This window comes from Danio rerio, chromosome 21 (genome assembly GCF_049306965.1).
Source record: "Danio rerio strain Tuebingen ecotype United States chromosome 21, GRCz12tu, whole genome shotgun sequence".
Lineage (NCBI taxonomy): Eukaryota > Metazoa > Chordata > Actinopteri > Cypriniformes > Danionidae > Danio > Danio rerio.
In genome coordinates this window covers 6,912,725-6,938,929 of record NC_133196.1, presented here as the reverse complement: position 1 = coordinate 6,938,929, position 26,205 = coordinate 6,912,725, and the positions used below count along the sequence as shown (strand labels likewise).

The 26,205-nt window shown below is 37.6% G+C and overlaps 1 protein-coding gene and 1 long non-coding RNA gene across 6 annotated transcripts in view; one reads left to right on the top strand and one right to left on the bottom strand.

Moving 5' to 3' along the window:
- The window catches only part of LOC137488778 (uncharacterized), a 385,094-nt gene that overhangs the window by 66,801 nt on the left and 292,088 nt on the right, over nucleotides 1–26,205 (top strand). The gene's annotated exons all lie outside the window — the stretch shown is intronic.
- shroom3 (shroom family member 3) overlaps nucleotides 1–26,205 on the bottom strand; it is a 150,774-nt gene that overhangs the window by 81,240 nt on the left and 43,329 nt on the right. For 2 of the 5 annotated variants that reach the window (XM_073934230.1, XM_073934231.1), the window contains exon 1: nucleotides 15,739–16,316. The exons of 2 other annotated variants lie outside the window; for them this stretch is intronic. In XM_073934230.1, the coding sequence (XP_073790331.1) occupies nucleotides 15,739–15,773 (35 nt within the window). In that variant the 5' untranslated portion in view covers nucleotides 15,774–16,316. 5 annotated transcript variants of the gene reach the window in all.

Here is a 26,205-nt window from a genome sequence, read left to right as displayed (position 1 = left end):
CACCACCTTTAATGGCCCTTAAACAGTCATATAATGTGATTACTCCATTTTAACAGTATAAATAGTTCATATGGTATCATAATTAATAAACTGCATGCACAGCAATTATTTAGGAATCATAAAAATGTGGTTTTAAATGGCTTGAGATTGACTCACTCTCATTGCTCTCCAGCTGCCATTTTCTAAAACAATACATAAATCACTATCAATCGACACTTAATTAAACAGTAGAGAGATTATATAAATGCATTCAAATGTGACAACAAACAAAGTCTACCGGTTTTAAAACATAGATGTGTGTGTGTGTGTGTGAAGGGTATTATTATACCTGTCTCACTGATGGACTGTCAATGTGGCTATTTCTCCAAAAACCAAAAGTGTCCGACTCAAACAAAGCTGCTGTTAAACATCCGAAACAACAGGAAAGAAATCCCAACTGCGCTCATTCAGTATTAATAGAGAAAAGTGACTTTACACTGACAGCAGAACAACAACATCTCTTTCTCTCTCTCTCGCTCGCTTTCAAACACCTCAGAGGCTCATTATTGCTGTCCTCTCGGCCAATCAGGATCAAAGCCACAGAGATGATGTCACAAAGCAGGTTCTTTTAGTCCTGCCTTCAGGCTAACACACACTCTCTCTTGTTCTGCCGCTCGCTTTTCCTCATTCTCGCTCTATATAATGGGCATTTAGATTAATTTAAATATTTCCTAGCTGCTGTGACTCAACAGAGTTTCACAACAGAGTTCATGTCCTCATTTTCACTCTCAATCAGTTTTAGTGCTACAGTGTATATTAGTATGTGTATAAGTCCTATATGTTTTTATTTTGTTTAGAATCAAAGCAGTTTTTAACTTTTTAAACACCATTTTAAAGTCAATTTTATCAGCCCCATGATTCTTTAGTCTACAGAACAAACCATCGTTATACAATGAATTGCCTAATTACCCTAACCTGCCTAGTTAATCTAATTAAGCCTTTAAATGTCACTTTAAGCTGTATAGAAGTGTCTTGAAAAATATCTAGTCAAATATTATTTACTGTCATCATGGCAAAGATAAAATAAATCAGTTATTAAAAATGAGTTATTAAAACTATTATGTTTAAAATGTGTTGTTAAACAGGGGGGCTAATAATTCTGACTTCATCTGTGTGCTATATATATATGGGGAGCAGAGAGAGGGGAAGAACTGGCAAAGGACCTCAAGCTGGGAATCGAACTCGGGTCGCCGCGAGCACCTGGGTGCTATATGTCGATGCACTAGAGAATATTTTTTAAATAAGCATTTAAATTAACCAAGGCTGCAGTCATTTCATGGACATACAATAAAATTAGTTATATTGTAAAATACAATACAATTTGTTTTATATATTTTAAATATTTATTAAACAAAAATGTATTCATGCATTGCAAAACTGATTGTTTTCAGTGTAACCCGATGCTTCAGAAATTATTTTAACATGCTAATTTAAAACATTTCTGATTATTATTAGTGATTAAATTAGTTTTATTTCAAATTTTTTTTATGTGGAAGCCATGATACACCGAATCCAAAAGTAAGATATATATAAATATATACATATATATACATGCCAAAATGCATTGAGTTGCTGCCATGTGATTGGCTGATTAGAAATTTGCGTTAACCATCAGTTGGACAGGTGTACCTAATAAAGTGGCCAGTGAGTGTATATTTTAAATTTATATATTTAAATTTTTTTTTATTCATAAAAGACCAATTAAACTTAACTGAAGTGACAGTCAGGACATTTATGTTACTATATACAGTCAAGCTCGAAATTATTCATACCCCTGGCAAATTCTGACTTAAAGTTTTTGTTCAAACTTAAATAATAGCTGAGAAATGTGTTTTATTCTATTGCCTTTTTTGCGAGAAGTGTGTCATTTCCAGTTAAAAACCTTGCAGGTTAAAGTAACTTTTAGTCAGAATTTGCCAGGGGGATGTATAATTTTGGTCTTGACTGTATATATTTAATAAATGCTCTGTGTTCTGTTCATCAAAAAATCCCAGGGCAAGATTTATCATTGCTTTCACAAAAATATGAAGCAGTTAAGCGGCCTTGTTCTTGTTCTTTTGTTTCCTTCTGTTTGCAAATTATGTGACTTCAAGTCATAACCATTCCAGATCTAAAACCATTTGTACATACCAAAGGGAGGACAGAAATCAAATCTAAAGCTGCATACATTTTCAAAAATTGTGTATTTACATAAACATTTAATGAAGCATAGCGTCTTTACACTGAATTCTGAGCAGACACAGACCAGCTTTAGGGCCCCCTTTAATTGGATTTGTAAAGATGACTTGAGATGAAAATAAATATATGTTTGTTCTAAATACATAATAATTTAGAGTGTGTGTTCTAAAGGTATAAATTTAGAGTGTGTGTTCTAAATATGTGAATGTAAAATGTGTGTTCTAAAAATGTGTGTGTGTGTGTTCTAAATGAAAGGGCAGGTGGTCTGCACTATCACAAGAGCTCTTGAATTGCTCCAGCAGGTGTGAACAAGGGAAAGCCATCCTGCTCCACACCTGTTCTGAGTCCTGCATCCTGCACCTGTGTGTGAGCTGCTTGTTTCCATAGAAACATACAAACTTTGACCAGCACAAGCACTTAGTGGCTTCACTCACAGGAAGCTGTAAAACATCAAAAACTGCATCTAAGTCTTAGAAAAGCTACAATTAAGGCCACACTAAAGCTGGTTTATACTTTTGCGTCGAGTGATCGGCGAGACACACGACGCCTGCTTTGCACGTTGCCATTGATTTATAATTCTGCGCTGTTTATATTGCTTTGCAATAACACTTCCAAAACACTAGCTAGCAGTAAGGTGTTTATGTGCCTCTGTGTTGAGTTTCTTCGCTGGTGTTTTGTTTTTTCTGAATGCTACCTTAATGTAGAAGTAGCTAAAACTCGCTTATTCAGAAGCGGTTACTGGCAACAACTTTAATCATAAAGTAAACAGTAAACACAAAACAAAAATTTCCCTCTGGAGCTTCTTCACAGGACTCCACACTCGTAAACATTCGCTCCAACAGGTTCGTGCGGCTCTCACCCCCACCCGCACTGCTCAGCGCTACCAAGCTGACCAAAACATAGCTTGTGCTATGTGTCGTTGTGAAGTGTAGTTACATTTTTTTTTTCGAGGAGAGCGTCAGCCACAGAGAGGGCTATGCTACCGCGTGAAGGCTGCAGCTTGATGCAGAACTATAAATCAGCCTCAATGTCCACACTTATAAGTTTTCGTTCAAAAACTTCTCTCCATTCCAGCCTTCCGTTCATACTTAGATGCCGTTTTTGAGAAATGAATATGAATCTTTATAAAAATGCTGTCCAAAGATACATTTGAAAAATGCAGTTTTCGTTGAAGTGTGGACTGCAGAAATATAGGCTTTCGAAAACGATGGCGCATTTTAGTCATGTGACGCACACAAACAAATGTTAAACAGACCTCAGCGTTCTGCAGGTTTCCTAAAGTCAAATTTAACAATTTTTAAGACCATTAGTAATGAAATTTTACTTATACGCAGCTAAACACTAAGGATTTTTTTCTAATGGATCTTCGACGAAATCTTCTTCTTAGAAAATGTCAAGATTAGTTATTTGTTAGCCACATATTTTAAAAAACGTGTCGAAACAAACAAACTTTTTTTTTTCATCATAGCTGAATATATGCACATACATATTATATACAGTATGGTTGATTAAACTGCGGACACTGAATGCTAGGAATGAGACGTGAAAGTGTACGTTATTTAGGTAAAGTTGGTTTTATATTCACACACTGATTTAGTGACAACTTGTGACACACTTCCTATAGTGTTTACCACGGCACTTTGAATATTCGGTCTAAATTAACCTGCAAGTGTGACTTGAAAACAACATTAACACTGTTTATTTAACAGTGAACAATGTTGTACTTTGATAGTCATTGGCTGCTAATATGATTTTGCTATTTAGAGTTTGCAAAAATTACTTTTATGAAATGATGTTATTAAGGAGAAAGTCAGAATGTGCATTTATAAAACCAACTTTACCTCTATGTGTAAGTTCACATACCCCAGTTTGCTGTCAGAATGCAGTCGTTTTGCTTGTTGATAATTAAAGGGCCATGAAACCCCCTCGTTTCAGCAGGGTGTTTTCACACCTGCTGGAAAAAGTCAGAAAAGTGGGCGTTTCCAGCTCTGTTTAGGGGGGAGTGTACTAAAGAGGGATGGTCTGGGAGTGTCTATTTGGGCACCCGCTGAGTTTCAGAGTCAAAACACACACACACACGGGAGAAAGTGACTGTGTTTACATGGACATCAGTATTCGAATGATTTGCCAAATTATTAAATGGTGGACTTTAACTGCAATTTGGCACTTTAATTCAAGGAATTCAGTCATGCCCTTCGCGACAAATGAGATATTTGATTCGAGGAACTGCTCTAAGAGTGTATTTTTCATGCAATGTTTGATTCCGCACCGCGAATGAGAGAAAAAAACCCTCCGCATTTCCCGGAAACTTAGATGCACACAGCAGTTAACGTCAGAAAGCCATGTGTGTTATTCCGGTCACAAAATGCAGTGAAAATCCTACACGAGGTTAAAGTTTGGTTGTGGTGCTAACATGTTTACACTCGGTGTAATAGATAACTTAGTTCGATACAAACAAACTGAATAAACAAAGAGCGCTGGTCGCTCACTTACCAAATCTGTAGAGACAGGACAATCACCAGCAACTAGAGCCGCGTCTTTATTAAGAGGAGACTACAAGCGAATCCGGATCTCAGCGTTTGCAGATGAGAACAGCTCTCAGGTAAACAATGTTCCTCCTTAGACACGCAAGTTATTGTTGTCGAGCGTCGCGTACACTGTTAATCCACACGTAACTCCAGCTGAGCTCTCACAGAGAGAAAATGAAAACAAAACTTAACTGCAGCAAACTATAAAAGCAACACTTCACGCTTGTTTTCCCAACACAACGTGGCGTCTCTGCCGTCTAAACACGGTGACATTAATGAATATTAATGAAGTTGCACAATAGAGCGCGCTGATTGGTTTGAACCAAGTCTTACTCATTCATTAATGCATCACACTGTAAGACGTAATAAGACTCACTCTGGCACAGATGCCCAGTCTGCACGCTGGAATACACGCTATTATGTCATGACCGTGACGCTGCTTCAAAAATTAGTTTCAAACCGGAAGTACAAATTTGCTTGAAATAACGCAAAAACAACCAATTAACACTTTTTAGTGAAATATAGGTGTCCTAATAGTGTTTTTACCAGTGTGGGACACATATACGACTGTCAACAGCTCAAAAAATGTGTTTTGGTGTTTCGTGACCCTTTAATTACACATAACTTTATGTGTAAAGTAAGCTGTGTAGAGAGACAAGTGGTGATTTATTTTGGGTTTATCCTTTAAGTTTCCTCCTGTTTCTGGATTTAGCCAGGTTGTGGGGTAAGAGCATTGTCATTGATTTTGAGTTTTTCTTTATATATATATATATATATATATATATATATATATATATATATATATATATATATATATATATATATATATATATTAGGAAATCTAGAACTTTTTGTTAATTTAGGAAGTTTTTGTTTTGTTGGTTATTTTGGCCTTACCCTCTCATAATGATTTTGGTTAGGATAATTTTCATTTAAGTATCTCTTTGTTTTTGTTTACCCTGTCTGGAAATGTAAAAAAACAAAATATTGATTTTGTTAAACAGTGAATAAAAGATAACATTTTTCTTTTGAAATCTCTTTTCAGAGTTTTTTTGTTATTATTATATCTAAAGTGAACGTATGCTGGGATAGAGAAAAAGGAGATTCTCCACGCACATTATTAAATATTAATTTATTATTAATTCAATACAATTAAAATTTGATATCTTTTTTTTTTTTTATCCTAATTAATTTTTTATTTATTTTTGTTACCTTTGTCCTCGTACCCCTAGAAAAAGGGACTTAAATGTAACACCTTGTATAGCTCCGTCTTCTTTCCTTGTCTTTGGCTAGGCAGAACCTCGGTTTTAAGCGCTATTATGCTATATTATTAATATTATTTCTTGAACATGATCGCACAGAACAAAATTGTTGGCATCCAAAAACTTGTATGCCTTTAACTTCTCTCTTGTAAAATCACTTGGAGTTTCAGTGAGATTGTATATTTGGGGCTGGATGCTTGGTCATTTCGTCTTATCCAAGATTCATTGGGAGGGTGCTATCGCAAATAGACCTGTCAGATGAACGCCGCTCACTTTAACGTTAATTTTGCAGAATAGCCGTGCTTCTCACTGGGTGACAAGCTGTTATAATACACTAAAAGCATTATGTCAATAATAGATATATATAATATGTAATCAATATATCTTATTTGTAAGACAAGAGCAAACTCTGTACAGCATCGGATGTCATTCCCTCGCTGTAAATGCTAGCGCTCCTGTTTTTTTCTGCAACCTCCCTGCGTGCATCCTGAATGTTTACAAACATGGTAATGCGTCTATTGAGATGGATTGCTGGTGATTGGATTGTTTTGACCTGAATGAGTAGCTTTTCATCGACATAGGAAAAGTAAGACCTGTTAATAAGATTTAAGACCTACAACACAATATTTCTGTAAATGTAAGACTTTTCAAGGCCTAAAATTAAGTTTTAGCAGCTTAAAACTTTTTAAAACCCTGCGGACAGCCTGCTATCTACTTGTTGAACATCAACATGTGAGTTTTCCAGACTTGTTTCATTATTTCTCCAGGGAGTGCACACATTGACAGTGTGACAGTGCCATGGCTGATTGCAAAAACTTGTCAGAAATAACCAAGGGTGGTCGAGTTTGCTAAGTGTGTTCTTCATCTCTGCTTCTGTCTCTCAGTGCTCACTGTTTGTTTAATGCTCTCTCAGGCTCATTTGTATAGTGGTCTGGCACAGTTCACCGAAACGTGTTATGCAACATTACAAGCAGTATAACTACCATAATAATCCTGATCCATTTCCCTGTGTTGACATAAACAAACCAGAGGTGTCAGCGAGTATCTAAACACACAGCCAGCCCATAATAAAACAGGTCCATGTCCATGTGAGCATGTGATCAGTTTCGGTGTGTGTATGTGCTAGGGTTCAGATGTCCAGATGTGCACTCCGATGTGTCTGTGTAAAAGTTGGGGACATCCAATTATAGTAGTATCAAAAAAAGTCACCTTGTGGGGATTTTTTTTTTTGCTCCACATGCATGAATAAAGTATTTTGAAAATGTAAAACTGAAAGGGTTTCTGTTAGGGTTGCGCTCTAAAAAATAACTCTGTGACCGCTACATAGTTTAATACATTATTGTAACTTAAAAATTCTAAAATACTGATTAGATTCAAACTTTTAAGTTACCAGAATAATTTTATTAAGTTTTCAAAACAGGAAAATATTGATAATTTCGTCAATTTAAAAAAAGCAGCTAATTTAAAGGTAAATATATCTGTCAGTTGCTTTAAAACAATATTAAACTTGTAGCAACCCAAAGAAATTGGGTTAATAACTCAGACTAATGGAGTTGTTTTTTTTATTTTTAGGTCAACACACTAATGTTTTATGTTATTTTTTTACACTGATAATATGGGACAGTACATGTTTTTGTTTTGTAAAACAATGAAAACCTGTGGTTTAATACAAATAAAAAAAAACTACAGAAAAACAAAAATGTTGTTAAATGTATTTCTTACAAGCATGAACAGTAAATTTGAAAACAAACAAAAAATTTAACAATTTCAGCTACTTAATTTATTTGGGGTTCTAAACTTGAAAATGTGCATGTAATTAAGTACATAACACTGGATATGTTTTTGATTTTTAAAATAAAAAACTAACTGAAACAACATTTTTGAGTACTCAACTCATACATTTGAGGTTTTTGCTGTGTAAAAATGAGGAAAATATTTAGCTAACATAATCACGTTTGTTGTCTGAACTAAATTTTGTTAGATGTTGTCGTAACTTCAATATATTAATGCAAGCTGTTGCGTTATTTTTTTATTGTTTTGTCTAAACAATATTTTTAGAGTGTGGGTTTAAGCGTTTAAGCTGTAATCGTTTGTTGTTTGTTCAAACTACTTTTTTAAAATAGGCTGAAACAACGCAACTCTTGAGTTTTTTTGGGGGACAACTTAATTGTTTTATGTTCAATCCACGTAAATTTGTAAAAACTAATAAGTTTGTTTAATTCCTTCATGTTGTTCCAACACAAATCGATTGTTTGAGTTTTTACAGTGCAGAATATAATTGTTAAAGGATAAAATTAATTACCTCTATGGGAAGAACTCACAAGTTGTGTGTTTGTTTTTGTTTGTATGTATGGGAAGTTCCGACAAAGATGTGTGATTTTATGTGTGTTTGTATGTATGTATGTATGTATGTATGTATGTATGTATGTATGTGTGTTTGTGTTTGTGTGTGTGTGTGTGTGTTTGTGTGTGTGTGTGTGTGTGTGTGTGTGTTCAGGTACAACCTCAGCTAATGCATCATGTCTTATAAAATGTGTGAATATGTGTGCACTTTTTTAATTACCTAAAGTTTGAATTACACACACTAAGTAGACTTAATTAAATCTTACTCTATACTGTAGACTTAATGTATATGTCATACACACACCTGAAGGCCTTGTTAGTGTTTTAAAGGACCGGCAAAATCAGTAGCATGTTTTTGGACCAGTCAGGTAGCATTTTTACAGACTGACTGTTTGCGATTACCAACTATTTTCAATTAGAGAAGTTAAGTACTGAGCTCGAGATGTCTTATTTGAAGATGCAACACCTTAGAAAGGATTTTTGGCATGCTGACAGAAACCTTGTTATGAGATTTAAATAGTCTTTTAATATCTCATCAAATGATTCTTGTTTTAAATATGCTTTTTGTGGTGTATATTGCTCAGATTTATTATAGTTTATTTATTACACTGTATGCATTTTAGTTGGTGATTTTGTTCATCCAGCTTAATTCTTTGTTTTAATAAGTTATCTGCATTATCAATAAACTCTAATCTGTGCCTACAATGCATGAAGACATTGAGATATTTCAAGCACTGACATTATCAGTTTCTCTAAAGTGTCCTGAATGGAATGTGCGCTGTGAAAGGTGCAATACAAATCAATTTGGCTTGAATTGATAAGACGGCAATTTAGCAAATTCTTGTTGCGTAATGCATCATCTTTCACGCTATCTGTATATCTAAAAGACAGAATACAGCATACACTGTATGCCAAAAAAATAAAAAATAAATAAATGCTGGGTTGTTGTAACCAAATGTTGGGTCAAATATGGACTAGAGCTGCACAATGTATTGTATCAGCATTGATTTCGCAATGTGTGCATCCGCGATAGTTACTTCGCAGAATATGAAATGTTGAGTTGGGATTGTAGTTAATTATATAGTAGATTTAGAGCAGGGGTGTCCAAAGTCGGTCCTGGAAGGCCGGTGTCCTGCAGATTTTAGCTCCAACTTGCCTCAACACACCTGCAACGATGTTTCTAGAACGCCTAGTTAGAGCTTGATTAGCTGACCAGGTGTGTGTGATTGGGGTTGAAACTAAACTTTGCAGGATACCGGCCCTCCAGGACCGAGTTTGGACATGCCTGATTTAGAGTTTAATCATAATAGAGTGAAAGTTTATCAACTGCATGTGTTTTTTAAGTATTTTAATAAATTATGTGAACTCAAAAAATATGACGTAGACAATCAGCATAAAAGTGAGCATAAATAAATAAATGTATATACAAGGCGCGTCAATCGCAAGTGACTTACATGTTAAGTAACAACTCATTTAAACAAATCAAGTTGAACATGGTCCCACTTTATATTAAGTGTCCTTAACTACTATGTACTTACATCAAAAAATAAATACAATGTACTTACTGTGTTCATAATGTATTTGAGAACACTTGTGGTGCTCTTGAGTTGGGATAGAGGTTGGGTTATGGACAGGTTTGGTGGCATGGGTAGGTTTAAGGGTGGGTTAAGGTGTACGGAATGGTCAGCAGTGTATTTACAAATGTAATTACAGAAGGTAATTACCGATGTAATTACATACAGGTATTTAAGCAAGCACAAGTACACAGTAAATACATGTATTTACACAATAAGTACATTGTAACAAACTATTAATTTCTGTGTAAGTACATATTAGTTAAGGCCCCTTATAGAAAGTGGGACCTTGAACATTACTAAATTTAATGTGTTTGTTTAAATTCAGCCCATGTTAATGTTTTGCAACCATCATCTGGTGCAGTTGTATTCTTATCACTATAGACCTTTTTCTTGGAACGCAAAATTACCCATTATGGTTTTCGTGTATGCGCAAGGAAAAAGCGAAGCGTCGGCAGCTGAAGCGTGTAAACAGTCACATTTGGACAGCTTTGAAACGATAGTTTTAATCTATTTTACCTGCTTTTATCCTCTTTAAACTAATACTGTTGTCCATCAGCACCATCTCCTGGACTGATCATTTAAAGAAATGCGATCTAATAGGATGGAAAACAGCTGCTGTGAGGCATTTTCCCCTTGTTGTCAGACGGCATCTTCTGCAATTTAAATGAAGCCTCGTCATCGCTAAAGTCAACATTTTCTCTTTATTTCAAATATATAACCAGCCCAAACTAATGTAATTCACCAAAATGTTTGACACACACACGTAGCCTGTACTGTGCCACTGACACACTGATTTAATAACTGTGACAAAGTGAAAATATAGGCTAGTGTCATTTCGAAATGACAGAAAAACACAAACCCTGGTAAAAACAACACAAGAAATAAAACACAAACGGCTCGCGATTAGAATGAACAGCAAATCAGCCAGCAGAGGATCAATAACAGACTTTTATTGGCCATTTTTGTAAATTGCACGACTTTCATACCTGTTAAGTTTCATGCCAGTACTCTGGTTTGCTCTCTGTGTGTGTGTGTGTGTGTGTGTGTGTGTGTGTGTGTGTGTGTGTGTGTGTGTGTGTGTGTGTGTGTGTGTGTGTTAAAGAGTCGCTGAGCTAACAGCTGACAGGTCGGGGACGCACTCACACACTGTATTTCTGACGGCAGACACGTAAACTAGGAGAACGTTTTTCTCATATTTCTGACGCGCTTGAACCACACGTGACAGATTATAACGGCTTTAACAGATACATTACCAAGTTGTGTGTCACAAAAACACTCTGTTATCCATTAAAAACGTTATTGAAACCCATTTTCGGAGCGCAAATTACCGGTTGTACATGCTGTAAAAGGAAGTTTTTGGCATTCTACCGGAAGACGCTGGTCGCTATGGCGTCCTCCATGCAGCAGCCATGAAAAAGGTCTATAAATTGCAGAAAAAAAAATTATCGTGATGTCAGATTTGTCCAATGTCGTGCAGCCAAACCTAGTCATTGGGATAAAAAGTGTCATTTAAATGTAATAGAGAAAATTAACACTAAAAAATTCTGGGTCCCACACAGTCGATTTGTGTTGGGGCAACATGAAGGAATTAAGTTCACTGATTAGTTTTTACCAATTTAAGTGGATTAAACATAAACAACAAAGTTTTGACAAAAGAAACGAAAGAATTGTGTTTCAGCTCATTTAAAATAAGCAGTTTGAACATGCAGCAAACTTTTTTTTTGAGTCAATGTTGGATTACAACAACGCATCATTTTTAGGGTGTATACCGTCCACTATGTAGTAAACTAAGATGGTAGTCTATTGTGGATGTATCTTGTGTTTTCCAGGCAGTAATTATGAGAGAGAAGCAGGCAGGTGTCGGGCGGAGGTTTCTGGCACACAAGCATCATTTAACAAGACATCGTTAAATATTTACAGCGTTCCTGAGTGTCACGTTGAGACTGACTATCTCTTTTAGTGGTAAAAAAAAAAAAGGTTTATTTTTCTCTCACTCCCATAAAATGTGTTATGAAGGAGAATCTACAAAGAGAAATAATTCTGGAAGAGACTGAAACTCAAAGAAAATTGATCTGTGCATTATTCACAAGTAAACACCACATGTCCTTTAATCAGGATAATTTGCACTGACCACAAAAAAGAAAATGACGCTTCATTCACGTCAAGTCAAAATTACTGTAATTACATGCTTCCGATTTCCATCCGAGCCATGCTATTTGCATTAGTGTTATAGCTCTGCACTCTTAATGGGTGTCTGTAATTGACTCTTTTGTCTGTATTTACGTCTCCAGTAAATTAGGAGAAGCTTCAGCAATGAAGTTGATACTTCAAGTTGAAGAGTGTCATTTTTTCCATGTTGAGCTCTAGAGTGCTGCGGTCTTTAAAACCAAAGGCTATAAAATTTGGCAAAATAAAATGGTAAAAATAGCAGTTTTGGTTGCATTGTTCCAATGTCTTGTTGAAAATTTGGTTACATACCTGCAAAAGTTCTGCAGTAAAAATAAGCTAAACATCCAATTTTTGTTCACTGTAAAATTTTCTTTCTGTTGTCCCAACACATTTAATTCAGGGGTTCATTATAAAACAGACAACATATACATTGTTTTATGTAAATGCAAAGGGTTTTCTTTAAAATGATACCAAACTGCATTTGGATTTGGGAAGCTTTTAAATCTGGGTAGGCAAAATCCCAAAATAGCACTTGACTTTAAGAGGTTAATTAACTTTTTATTTTATGTACACTTAAAATAATGTTGTTTGTTCAAATTACTTGAAGTTCATTTATAATCTAATTTTGAGAGGATCACGTGCTTATGATTGCTTGCGGCTGGTCCTGCATTATCCAATTTATGATTCACCAATCAGACTATTCCTAAGCCACTATAAATACTCTATAGGTTCCATATAACAGCCATCTTTGTTTTGAAGAATCCCCCCCTTCCACTTCTACTCCTCCTTTCCTAGATGGGTGGCACAGTGGCCCAGTGTGTTACCATCCGGTGTAAAGTTCAGAGGAAAAGCACAAAGAGCGGACCTAGACGCAGCATATAAACATTTAATGAAAGAACTATGACAAACTAAGACAAACTAAAACAAAGCAAAACAAACCAGGAACACACGGACATAATGGGAGGAACTCGAACAACAGACAATGAGAGGGGCACACAAACTGAAAAATATAGTCCTGGTGATCATTGGGAATGAGTTGCAGCTGTGAATGTGTGTGCGTGAGAGAGTGGCTGCATCCGAAACCGCCTACTACTCAGTAGGTACTGCATTTGAATTTAAACGTATTACTCGGCCGTTAGAAAAGTATGTTCTATACAGTATGAACGTCAAAAGTATGAATGGAATTCGGACATACTACATCCGTCATTTTGTCATGGTCACGTGACCTGCCTGCGTCAATTGAGTTGCTTTACTCCCATTCATGAATTTGCTCGCGGGGCATCATGGGATAGTGCAGCATGCATGGGATGTGCATTATAGAATCTCGCCGGAAGTAGTAAGTCATCCGGGTACTTCTCGCCTACTGTTTTTCAAATTCTATGAATTCTGACAAACTACTCGGCTCGAATACTGATTTTAGCGTACAATATAGTATGAAAGTATGCGGTTTCGGACGCAGCCAGAGTGTCTGGATGATGGTCAGCTGGAGCAGGTGTTGATTGGTGCAATGAATTCTGGTCATGGTAGTTTGAGTGGTGTGTAGTTCATGTGAATTTTTACCAATGATCTCTGGATTGTGGATCGTGACAGTGACACAGTGGTTAGCGCTGTTGCCTCACAGCAAGAACATCACTGGTTCTAGTCCTTAGCAAGCCAGGCAACATTTCTGTGTGGAGTTTACACGCTTTTCCCGTGCTCACGTGGTTTTTCCCTGGGTTCCAAAGTTTCCTCCCACCCTTCAAAAACATGCAACTTAAGTAAATTGACTAATCCAAATCAGCACCATAGACATGCTCCAATTAAGTAATTATCTCTTAATCTGTTCATTAGCTACTACAGCAGGGGAGTTCTCGGGATCTACCTGAGCCCAAACTCCCCTCTCATTTTGCAAATGGGAGGAAGCCCCAGGTTCGAGGATCTTATAAGCACAGGGCTCTCTCCCGGGACAGCATGCCGAACACGCTTTATAATTAATCATCAACTCTTAAAATTAAAATGAGCTGAAACAACGCAATTCTTGAGATTTTTAGCTGACGACTTAATCGTTTTATGTTCAATCCACTTAAATGTGTAAAAACAAATCGATTATGTGGAACCCAGTTTCCTAAGGTTGCATCTCAGTGCTCTTAACATGCATATGAAAAACAAAGCTAAAGCATGCACTAGGGCTGGGTGATTTTTCAGATTTTTTTCGATTAATTCGAATTTACGTTTTAAGACCGTTTGATTTTGAATCAAATCGAGAAATCGCGATTTTTAAAAAAAAAAATTATGTTTAATACGTTATAATGGCACCAATGCACTTTGGTTCACTCTCTGTATGAAGCAGGAAGCACACCAGAAGCGTCTCTCGGCGACGCGCCGCGCAGCACCACACAGCGCCATGGATTTTAGAATTCTAAACAAGTTTCTATACACACACCAGCGCCGCCCAGCAACGATTCACGAAGCAGTTCATATTTCAGTCGCGCCACAGAGCTCCATCTGATTAGTTTCATGTTAAATATCATGTGAATGTGTGCGTTTGGTGTGTGATAGTTTAAACTGTCATGTGCGCGCCGTGTTGCGGCGCTTCTGGTGTGCGACCTGCTTGACTGTAGAAGTCATGTAGGATTTTACTTGTTGCACATCTGTGTGGGTTGTCAGGACATTTCCTCATCAAGTCGATAAACTCAATCTCAACATGTATGAAGGACGTAAAAGCCTGCCATGTGAAACACCACGCCGATCTTTTGGTTTGAACACGAGTAGAGGTGAGGGCCTGTAGCAGTGAAAATGAAAGTACCCGCCCCCATGACGTCATTTAGCCGACCTAGTTGAAAACCAGACAGATCAGGCAGCATAATACAGAGAGTGGAGCAAAGTGCATCAAATGATCGGTATTTGAAAGGGGGAAAAAAGAAAAATAGATGAAATATATTGTTTTATATTAGACACAAATTTGGTGCTTGTATTTGCTCCTGCTATACGTCCACAACTTCACACATTGGGTTAAATTAGGCTTTACAGTTTGCATGTTGAGTACTTTTCTTCCACTGTATCTTTTTAAGAAAAAGGCAGCAGCTTTACAACCTGTCATTCAATCAGAAGACAAAGTCAAAGCCAAGCTGACAGCCAATCTTTCCTAGACTCAGCAAAACTTGCAAAAAATCCCTCTGTATTCCTGCAACTGCAATATTTACACAAATATTTCTTATTCAAATCTTTAGCAACGATATTTAACTTGTGAATTTTTTTTACATTTATTTACACCTTGACCGATTTTTGTATGACATGGCCATTAAAAATACAATGTTCCTTAACCAGATGGTTTTTCAAGTTACTTTTAAAGAGGATGTTACTTCAGTCATGTTGTTGTAATGTTTTGAGAAGACTAGTAACACAATAAAAAAAAAATCGAAATCGTGAATCGGTCAACCTTTATAAAAAAATTTTTTTTTTTTTTTTTTTTTTTGCTAAATCGCCCAGCCCAAGCATGCACACACAAAAATACACTTGGGAAAAGTGTTAAACAATTAACTTAAAAGAAAGATTAACATTTTCACTTGGACCAGATTTGCTCCATCAACACCATTTGCATAAAAAACCCCCAAGCAAATGCACAAGAACCAAATGGCCATTTCTGCCACGTGTTTTACATACCTGTCTGATTCAGCAAACGCCTCAGAATCCTTCATCTAATCTGACCTGATCTCTCCAAGCATTCACATGAGCTTGAACGAACGCCCTGAAAAGTTGCTAATCAGCAGTAAGAGGCTTTAGACTCGCTTCCGCCGGACCAAACTAAAGATCTCCATTTTCACTCGGACCCAAACGCAGTCATAAAGTGTGCTTGGAAAACTGTTTCAGATGCACATCATCACTTCAACATGTGCGATTATACTGACGTTCTCCAAAACCCTCCTCCTTAAACACACAGTCCTAAGTCCTCTCTTGTATAACTCTTCCCGAATGGCGAGCCGATGATGTCATGGGCCACACGGCGACCGTTGCCGGGCCTGTCGCTGAGGCTAAGACGGGTTTGTTGGGTCTTTCTTTGAGGCTCGACAGAGATCACACGAGGCTTAGTAAAGTCAACACCGAAAAAAGGAAACCTAGAGTCCTGAAAATAAGTGTGTGTGTGTCTTTGTGCTTTCTTTCCCTCCTTCCCACCGACGGTTGACCTCTGGACTCATATGTAAATCAACATCCTCCTTCACTAGACTGCGTTTCACTACTGAGCCATCCTGATGATAATAATGTGAATTTTGTATGCAGCATCGGTCAAAGTTTGACATCAGTAGGAATTGTTTTGGAGATGAATGATCATTTTTAGTCAGCATGAACTCGTTAGATTGATCAAAAAGTGACTGTAAGGACTTTTATGATGCTACAAAAGATTTCTGTTTGAAATCAACACTGCAAAAAAGGCTTTTCTTGCTTAGATTTTTTGTCTTGTTTCTAGTCTAAATATCTAAAATTTCTTATATCAAGAAGCATTTTCTAAACAAGCAAAACATATTGTCTTGTTTTGAGAAATAATATGCCAATATTAAGTGAGTTTTTCCTTAAAACAAGCAAAATAATCTGCCAATGGGGTAAGCAAATTAATCTTGTTTTTTCTTTTGATGTAAGATTATTTTGCTTACCCTATTGGCAGATAATTTTGCTTGTTTTAAGGAAAAACTCACTTAATATTGGCATATTATTTCTCAAAATAAGACAATATGTTTTGCTTGTCTAGAAAACTCTTCTTGATTTAGGAATTTGTAGATATTTGGACTAGAAACAAGACAAAAAATCTAAGTAAGAAAAGCATTTTTTTGCAGTGAAGAGTGTATTTTTGAGCTTTGTATTCAGCAGAAAATCCTGAAAATGTATTAAACATGTAAGTACTGTACATTAGGGATGTAACGGTATCAGAATTTCACGGTACGGTAATTCCTCGGTATGAATGTCACGGTACGGTATTTATTGAATCATTTAAAGGAAAAAACAAAACTTATGAAAATACTCCAAAAAAGTGCCAAAATTGTCAATAACATACAAATTAGCCATCTATCTGTAAGCTTTGAAACAGGAACTTCAATTTTAATAACAATTAATATTAAACCATGTAAAAAAATGAAGTTTTAATTTAGTATTCTTGAAAACTCATCACATTCAACATTTAATCACTCACTCACTTAGATAGAGATGGGTTTAAAGGAAAATTATCATATAAATATAATCTGGTAAAAGCTGGTATCTCTGGGTATTTACAATGTCCCCTGCAACAGAAAAAAACCCTCTCATTTGGGACTGAGGTTTCTGGGACAAGAGAGATATGACTTGGCCCAGGTTGACAGCAGTGGGTAACGTTGTGCATTGTCTTTCCCCCACTTGAGAGGACAAACCATGAGTGAGATAGAGATCTCATGTCTGCATCAATCTGAACAGTGTTCTGACAACACCGCTATTCAGTACGCGCGCGACAACACAGCTGATAAGAACTCGCGCGACAACACAGCTGATAAGAACTCGCGCGACAACACAGCTGATAAGAACTCGCGCGACAACACAGCTGATAAGAACTCGCGCGACAACACAGCTGATAAGAACTCGCGTGACAGCACCGCTATTCAGAACGCGCGCGACAACACAGCTGATAAGAACTTGCGCGACAACACAGCTGATAAGAACTTGCGCGACAACACAGCTGATAAGAACTCGCGCGACAACACCGCTATTCAGAACGCGCGCGACAACACAGCTGATAAGAACTCGCGTGACAGCACCGCTATTCAGAACGCGCGCGACAACACAGCTGATAAGAACTTGCGCGACAACACAGCTGATAAGAACTCGCGCGACAACACAGCTGATAAGAACTCGCGCGACAACACAGCTGATAAGAACTCGCGTGACAGCACCGCTGATAAGAACTCGCGTGACAGCACCGCTATTCAGTACGCGCGCGGCGACAACACCCGCTTTTTTTTTCCAGCTCTTTTTGATCCCCGCTTCTAGCAGCACACTCCATTTCCGCATTACTGGATCTGTAGCGACAACAGACCGCAAGGGATGATGGTCAAGCATGGGATGATGGGAATTGTAGTTTTCGCTACCTCCCGTTCGCTTCATTCGCCTGAGCAAATTTTCTCAGAAGACCTATAGTTTTACCGAGTCATGCGACTTCGGTAATATCGACAAAAATTAATATTGCGGTATGACTGTATTTACAATACCGTTACATCCCTACTGTACATATATCTTTGGTGAGTGCAAGTGTGCATGTACCCCGTTTTTTTTAAATATTAGCAATATTAGCATCAGCGGTTCTCAAAGTGGGGGTCGCGAGACGATATTATTTAATAATGTTTTATTAAACTATTAGAACTATCATAATTTATCCATAACATGCAGAATACAACAATAGTTTAACTTATAATATATTTAATGTATACTTAATATTTGAAAGTTTCATTAAAAAACATGCAAATAAAAAGTCATCAGCCATTCCCTTGGATTGCGACCCCGGGGGTTATTATGCTAGATTAACACCACAGCAATAGTGTTAGTGGCAGCAGATTGATTTTACAGTACAATGTTAAACTTTTTGACACTTTTATGGCACTCGCATACAATAAAAATAAAGGCCACGACTGAACAAGGAGGACGATCTCCAAGTGGCTCCAAGTCTCCAAAATTAAACCAAGAATAGTCTTGTGCTATAAACATTGTACTCAGCATTCTCAATAAGTGAGATTAATTTTAGATTAAACAAATGAATAATGATAATAAAAAATACTGTTGCACTTTTTTGTGTTGTCAGTAAGCTTGTTTATATAGTTCCTATCGGTGTGTGTGCACCATTGTGTGCAATAATTGTATGCTTATAACCATCTCCGAGCATAGAGGAGGTCACAAGTAACTAATGTTTTTTTAGGGGTCGCGGGCAGAAAAGTTTGAGAATCCCTGTATTACATAATGCTTAAAGACATGTATCATAAATATAATAAATGTTAACAAAAAAGTGTAAGACAAAAACAAACAGAGGCTTTGATATATGCTTGCAGATCTAAATTCAGCTGTCTGACACCTACATGAAAAAATACTATTGTAATTTATAGTAAACTGCGTTTTTTTTTAACCATATTTTAACCTCCAATAGAGATAGACAGATTGTGCAATCAGCTAAACGATTTTTATGTATGGGTGATATACAGTCACTGGCCGATTTATTAGGTACACCTGTCTCGTTAACTCAAATTTCTAATCAACCAATGACATGGCAGCAGCTCAAAGCATTTAGGCATGTAGACATGGTCAAGACGATCTGCTGCAGTTTAAACCGAGCATCAGAATGAGGAGGAATGGTGATTAAAGTGACTTTGAACAGGGCATATTTGTTTGTGGTGTCAGACGGGCTGGGCTGAGTATTTCAGAAACTGCTGATCTACTGGGATTTTCATGCACAACCATCTCTAGGGTTTACAGAGAATGGTCTGAAAAAAAGAAAATATCCAGTGAGCGGCAGTTCTGTGGACGCAAATGCCTTGTTGATGCCAGAGGTCAGAGAACACACAACACGTCCATCCTTGAGGTGGATGGGCTACGGACATTTGGATGGTTGGGTCAGAATTTGGCGTCAACAACATGAACGCATGGATCCATCCTGCCTTGTATCAACGGTTCAGGCTGGTGGTGGTGGTGTAGTGGTGTGGGGGATATTTTCTTGGCACACTTTGGGCCCAGTAGTACCAATTGAGCATCATGTTAACGCAGTATTGTTGCTGACCATGTCCATCTATTTATGACCACAGTGAACACATCTTCTGTTGGCTACTTCCAGCAGGATAACGCACCATGTCATAAAGTGTGAATCATCTCAGACTGGTTTCTTGAGCATGACAATGAGTTCACTGTACTCAAATGGCCTCCACAGTCATCAGATCGCAATCCAATGGAGCACCTTTGGGATGTGATGAAACAAGAGATTCGCATCATGGATGTGCAGCTGACAAATCTGCAGCAACTGTGTGATGCTATCATGGCAATATGGACCAAAATCTCTGAGGAATATTTCAAGTACCTTGTCGAATATGCCACATAGGATTAAGGCAGTTCTGAAGCCAAAAGCAGGTCCAACCCGGTACTAATAAGGTGTACCTAATAAATTGGCCGGTCAGTAATTATTGCATCACCAAAAAGGATTGAGGTTGTGTCCATGTCTAGTGTGATAAGTCGATATATTGATTATTGTGACAGACCTAGCCTAATAAAAAAAATTAAATAAGTATTTATACAAGCGTTTCCTATTTAGGCGAATCCTGAATTGAACCTAAAACTATCACACACACACACACAGAAACACCTGTTCACCCTGACTTCGGAAATTGTGTAAAGGCAGCCAATCAGATTATAGCTTGGCGATTAATATCTGATCTTGTTTCCATCTTTCTCTCTCAGTATCTGGGAACGACAATCCTTCTCTTTTCGTATTTCAGCGTGTTCCTTCACCTCTGATCTGCGGTCAGTCTGTGTGAACGTGACACCAGCGCCGTCCTCACACAACCAGGTGTGACACAATGCCGTCCATTATAAGAGCATTATCCGGGCTGAGAGGGGCCTTGTGTGAGTGTGTGTGAGCACCTCACTGTGTAAATCACAGTGCTTGATGTCATTGTCGGCCATGGCATACATTCACACTCGAAATAAGGAAATTACTTGACAAAACAAAAGTCTACTTCTGTATATCCAGCCATTAATTTTGGATTTTGCTGTTTGCATTGAATAAAACGTGCAAATGTGAATCGATACACACTGAAAGAATGTTAAATGCAAGGTAACTATCTATTTAAATAACGTTTGTTATTAGAATATGTTCAACCGAGGGACCGCAGGACAATGAAGGGGAGGTCGCATGGTTATTTCAAGAAATCGTTTATTTTTATTTAACCATAGGAATCACTATATTTTATCCATAACCTACTGAAGAGAAAATAAATGTTGTTTATTGTTACTATATTCATTCATTCATTTTCTTGTCGGCTTAGTCCCTTTATTAATTCGGGGTCGCCACAGCGGAATGAACCGCCAACTTATCCAGCAAGTTTTTACGCAGCGGATGCCTTTCCAACCGCAACCCATCTCTGGGAAATTGTTACTATATACTACTGTATATAGTTACTATAGTAGCTTATAGTAACTAGTTCTATTGGATTGCGACCCCTAGGGTGATTACATTATATTAAAGACAGCAATAGCAGATGCAGCAGATTGATTTTATAACACCAGGTTAAACTTTCTGGCCCATTTACATCATTGACGTACATAAAAAAATTCAACGAAGAATAGACATGGGTCTATTCGTGTGTGTGCACCATTGCATGCAAGGTTTATGTATTTATAACCACCTCAGAAGATATTGGGGTCGCGATTCATTGGCATTGTTATTTTGGGGGTCGCGAGCTGAAAATTTTGGGAACCCCTTCAGTAACTCATGGTATAATATATTGTAGACGTCAGTTTTTGCTAAGAAAAAATGAATAAATGGAATACACAAGCAAAATTTAAAGCCAAAGTTTTAAAATGAAAAAATGTACTATATGTAACAACACATATACAAAATCAATATAAAATGTTTATTAATAAATAATTCATATTTCCATGTTATGTTCATTTTGTTTATGTGCCAAATAATTTCTTCAAATTGAATTATTGCAACAAAATAAGTGCATATTTCAAGAGTTCACATTTAGATATTGCTTGATGATAATAGCAGGTTTGGCATGTTGTCCCGGGAGAGAACCCTGAACTCGGAGATAATTGAGCCCAGTGCTCCCGCCTGGTTGGTGAACATGTAAGGGGAGTACGAGATCAGGTAGTTCCCAAGAGCTTCCCCTGTTAAAGGAGAAAAGGGGAGATAAGGTGGATGGGGGGTTTCTTTGAAAAATGAAGATAAGGGAATAGTTTTAGCCAGGCTACTATTCGCGACGGCACCTCACCCTCTGTTATCTAGCTCATTGGCTAACTAATGGTTATAGATGAGAGACCAGCTGCAATTAATCATATCATGTGCTCCTTTAGAAATTAGTTTGTGAAACTTCACTTATAATATGCAAACTAAAAGGTTTTCAATTAACTTTCTTGTCTTTGTGATTAAAAATCAAGCTAAAAAAAAGCTGTTTTTTTTTTTAAATAAATGCATTATTCTGACCCAAGCTGTTTAAAAGGGAATTAACTCAAATTTTTGCTTAAACATAATTTCAAGAGTTCACACTTAGCTGATGCTTGTTTGGGCATGCTGTCCCCTGGACAGAACCCTGAGCTCATAAGATCCTCGAGCCTGGGGCTCCCTCCCGTTTGAAAGGCGAGAGGGGAGTTTGAGCTTAGGTAGATCTCGAACACCCCTCCCCCCGCTGCTTTAAGAATTGCTATGAGGATTTGCTGAAATTCGTCTATGGTGCGGATCTGGTTTAGTCAATTTACTGAAGACTCATGTTTTGGACTGTGGGAGGAAACCGGAGAACCCGGGGAAAACCCATGCAAGCACAGGAAGAAAATGAACTCCGCACAGAAATGTCAACTGGCTGTGTAAAGACCCGAACCAGAAACATTCTTGCTGTGGGGCAACAGTGCTAACCACTGGGCTGCCGTGCTTCCCTATAGAGGAAAAAAGAGAAGGAGAGGGGGGATTCTTCAAGGCGAAGATGACTAAGGGTAAGATGCTTTAGATATTAGTTTGGAATCGTCTGATTGGTGAATCATCTGTAGCTAACACAAGGCCAGCCGTGTCAATCATTAGCACGTGATCCACTAAAATAGTTTATAAATAAACTTTGTTTGTTGTAATTTCTCTACTATGCAGCAGTTTTTAGAAACAGAAAAGAGTGCAATTTCAATGTATTTTCAATGTATTTTTTCATGTATTTCAAAGGTACAGTTAATCCTAATACATCTCACGTTAATTTTTATTGCAGACAAAACAAACTTCCTCAGAATGTCATCTTTTTGTTCCTTACACTTAAAAAAAAATAATAATAAAAATCAGATCACAAATCACATTTAGCCAAGGAAGTAGTACAGTCTTACACAATCATCTGTGAATCATCCATTTGCAATGCAAACTATCCTTTCTTCAGAACCATTGTGCTTTTAAAGGAATAGTGCACCCAAACATGATCATTTGCTCAGTATTTATGAAAAAAAAGCTGCTGGAAGAAAGTATGAATTCTGAGATGTATTTAGAATTCCACAAAAAAAAGAAGAAGAAGAATTGTAAACTCTAAATTACATTATAAACTACATTCATCGGCCACTTTATTAGGTAAACCTGCCCAACTGCTTGTTAACACAAATTTTTAAATGCCAATCACATGGCAGCAAATCAATGCATGTAGACATGGTCAAGACAATCTGCTGCAGTTCAAACCCAGCATTAGAATGGGTAAGAAAGATGATTTAAGTGACTTTGAATGTGGTTGTTGGTGCCAGACAAGCTGGTCTTAGTATTTTAGAAACTGCTGATCTACTGGGATTTTCACCGCACAAGCATCTCTAGGGTTTACAGAAAATGGTCCGAGAAGAATGGCCAGACTGGTTCCAGCTGATAGAAAGGCAACAGTAACTCAAATAACCACTTTTTACAACCGAGGTCTGCAGAAGAGCATCTCTGAACACAACACATCTAACCTTGAGGCAGATGGGCTACAGCAGCAGAAGACCACACCGGGTGCCACTCCTGTCAGCTAAGAACAGGAAACTGAGGCTACAATTCACACAGGCTCAACAAAATTGGACAATAGAAGATTGGAGAAATGTTGCCTGGTTTGATGAGTCTCGATATCTGCTGCGACATTCGGACGGTCGGGTCAGAGAGCATCTACAACATGAAAGCATGGATCCATCCTGTAAGGTGTACCTAATAAAGTGGCCGATGAGTGTATATAAAAAAAATAACTGCAAGGAAAAAATGGATCAACTGTAAAAGATAAACTCAAAATCACAAGAAAAAGGTGTTTAGATACAAAATTACATTTTATTTTTTAATTTTATTTTCTGAATTGTGCAAAAATATTATTGTGAGATTGTGAGGCTCCGAAGGTTATTTCTTTTTTACTCAAGTGATTCCAAATCTTTGAGTTTCATTTTTCTCTTGAGCACAAAAGAAGATATTCTGAAGAAAGCTGAAAACCTGTAACCATTGGCATCCATAGTAGGAAAAACAATGGAAGTCAATGGTTACAGGTTTCCAGCTTTCTTCAGAATATCTTCTTTTGTGTTCAACAGAAGAACGAAGCTCATAAAGGTTTAAAAGGGTGAGTAAATGATGACAGAATGTTCATTTTGGGGTGAACTGCTCCTTCAACTAATACAGATCATTGTGTACCGGCACTGAAACCACAACACATGCTATGCTGTAAACCACACGGCATTTCTCACCCCTCTGAGAACACAGCCGTCTTTGTGTCGTCAGTCATGCCAGTACTCTGTAACCTATATCTGCGTGTGTGTATGTGTGTGTGTGTGTGCGCGCGTGTGACTCTCTCAGGAGAATAACTGTGTTCAGTACTGCCCTCTAATGGCCTCCTCATACATTTACACTCCACCCGTCACAGATCCACACCTGTATGGCTGCACGTTACTTAAATACGTGTTATTGATGTTGAGTATTGTGATTACTAGGGCTGAACAATACAGTGTTTGAGCAACAATGTCGCAATATGTGAATCTGCAGTATTCACATTGCTGGACCTGCAATGTGGAATGAGGACTATAGTTGACCAGGAAGTTCAGAACACATGAAAACTTTGGAGTCAACTCAGTTTAACCATAAAAAAGTGAATGTTTATAAACTGCACATGCTTTAAGGCCCATGTAAATACTTGAAGTGAGTTTAAAGCATCTGTGCTTTACATTTGTAAATTTAACAAATTATTAAGTATATTTTTAATCAGTCTCTGGAAAAACTGCATGCACCAAAAATCTGGAAGGACGCTGTTTAATTGTGGGGAAAACTGGATAATTTGGAGCTTTTGTCAGCTAATTTCAGCTTCCGGGTTTAAAATTATTTTTGGGGCGGGATCAAAATCTGTGACGTTGCGCAAAACTGCAAGTGCAAAGATGACGCGTCGTTTTCTCATTATTATTCATAGAGTTTTCTTATCCTATGAGAAGAGCCGGCTTCTTAATTATTCATGTCTGCACGTGCTTTCCAAAGGCAAGGCAGACCTGCCAGTGCCAAGCTGTGAGATCCTACCTTGATGACTGGGTGAAACCGCATCCACGGACCCACGGCACACAGTATTTAGCTGTTCATGACGGGTCGTATGTGTTTGTTTCCATGATCCACAGGGTTTGTTGCATGTTTTTCCACGCAAAGCTGTTTGTGTGCAGTAAGCAGTTTTGTTGGGAGAGCAGTACGAGAATTGGAGAATTGCGGACTTGGTCTTTTATCAGGAGTTCGTTCACATTTAGACACATCGCCGTGCTGCTGTGTTCGCTGAAATCCTCCAGATTACCAGCAGGGCTAATGGTTAAAATAGACGGGGCAAGAGACCTGCTGCACTGAGTCTGCATTCAGATGCTGGGATTGAGGGAAAAGTCCTCATTTAGTGTTTATATAAACATTATTATCTTTATGATGATATAAATTGTGGTTGTGTGTATGAAATTTTGAATAACAAATGTAGCAGGGCATTAATTTACTTTTTATTTCTTTGCATTTTAACTTTGTAATCTCTAAAATCATGCGTCTCCTCACGGTTTGTGTCTCATTTTGTGAGCTAACTGACAACAGTTGTTCGCTCCCCTCCTCCCCTGCTCTGATGGCCACGCCCACTCTGATTGCGGAGCTCCACGCCCATTATGATGCATTTTTTAAATAGATTCTGAGGTAGACTTGAACCGAAAGTGGGGGGTGTCACGGCCCTTTAAAACACAATGAATGAGTGAAAACCTCAGTAGATATTCTCACTCTCATTGGCTGTTGTTCATTTTCCTCTCTGATCTCGACCCCCGCCATTAGTATTTATCTTCAGCTCTGGGTTCACATTTGGGCTGCCCCTAATCCTAACCCTAACCTTATTAAGAACAGCAAATACTGGGGAGGCAGCAATAAAGATAGGAAGGCCCCATCTGATCACT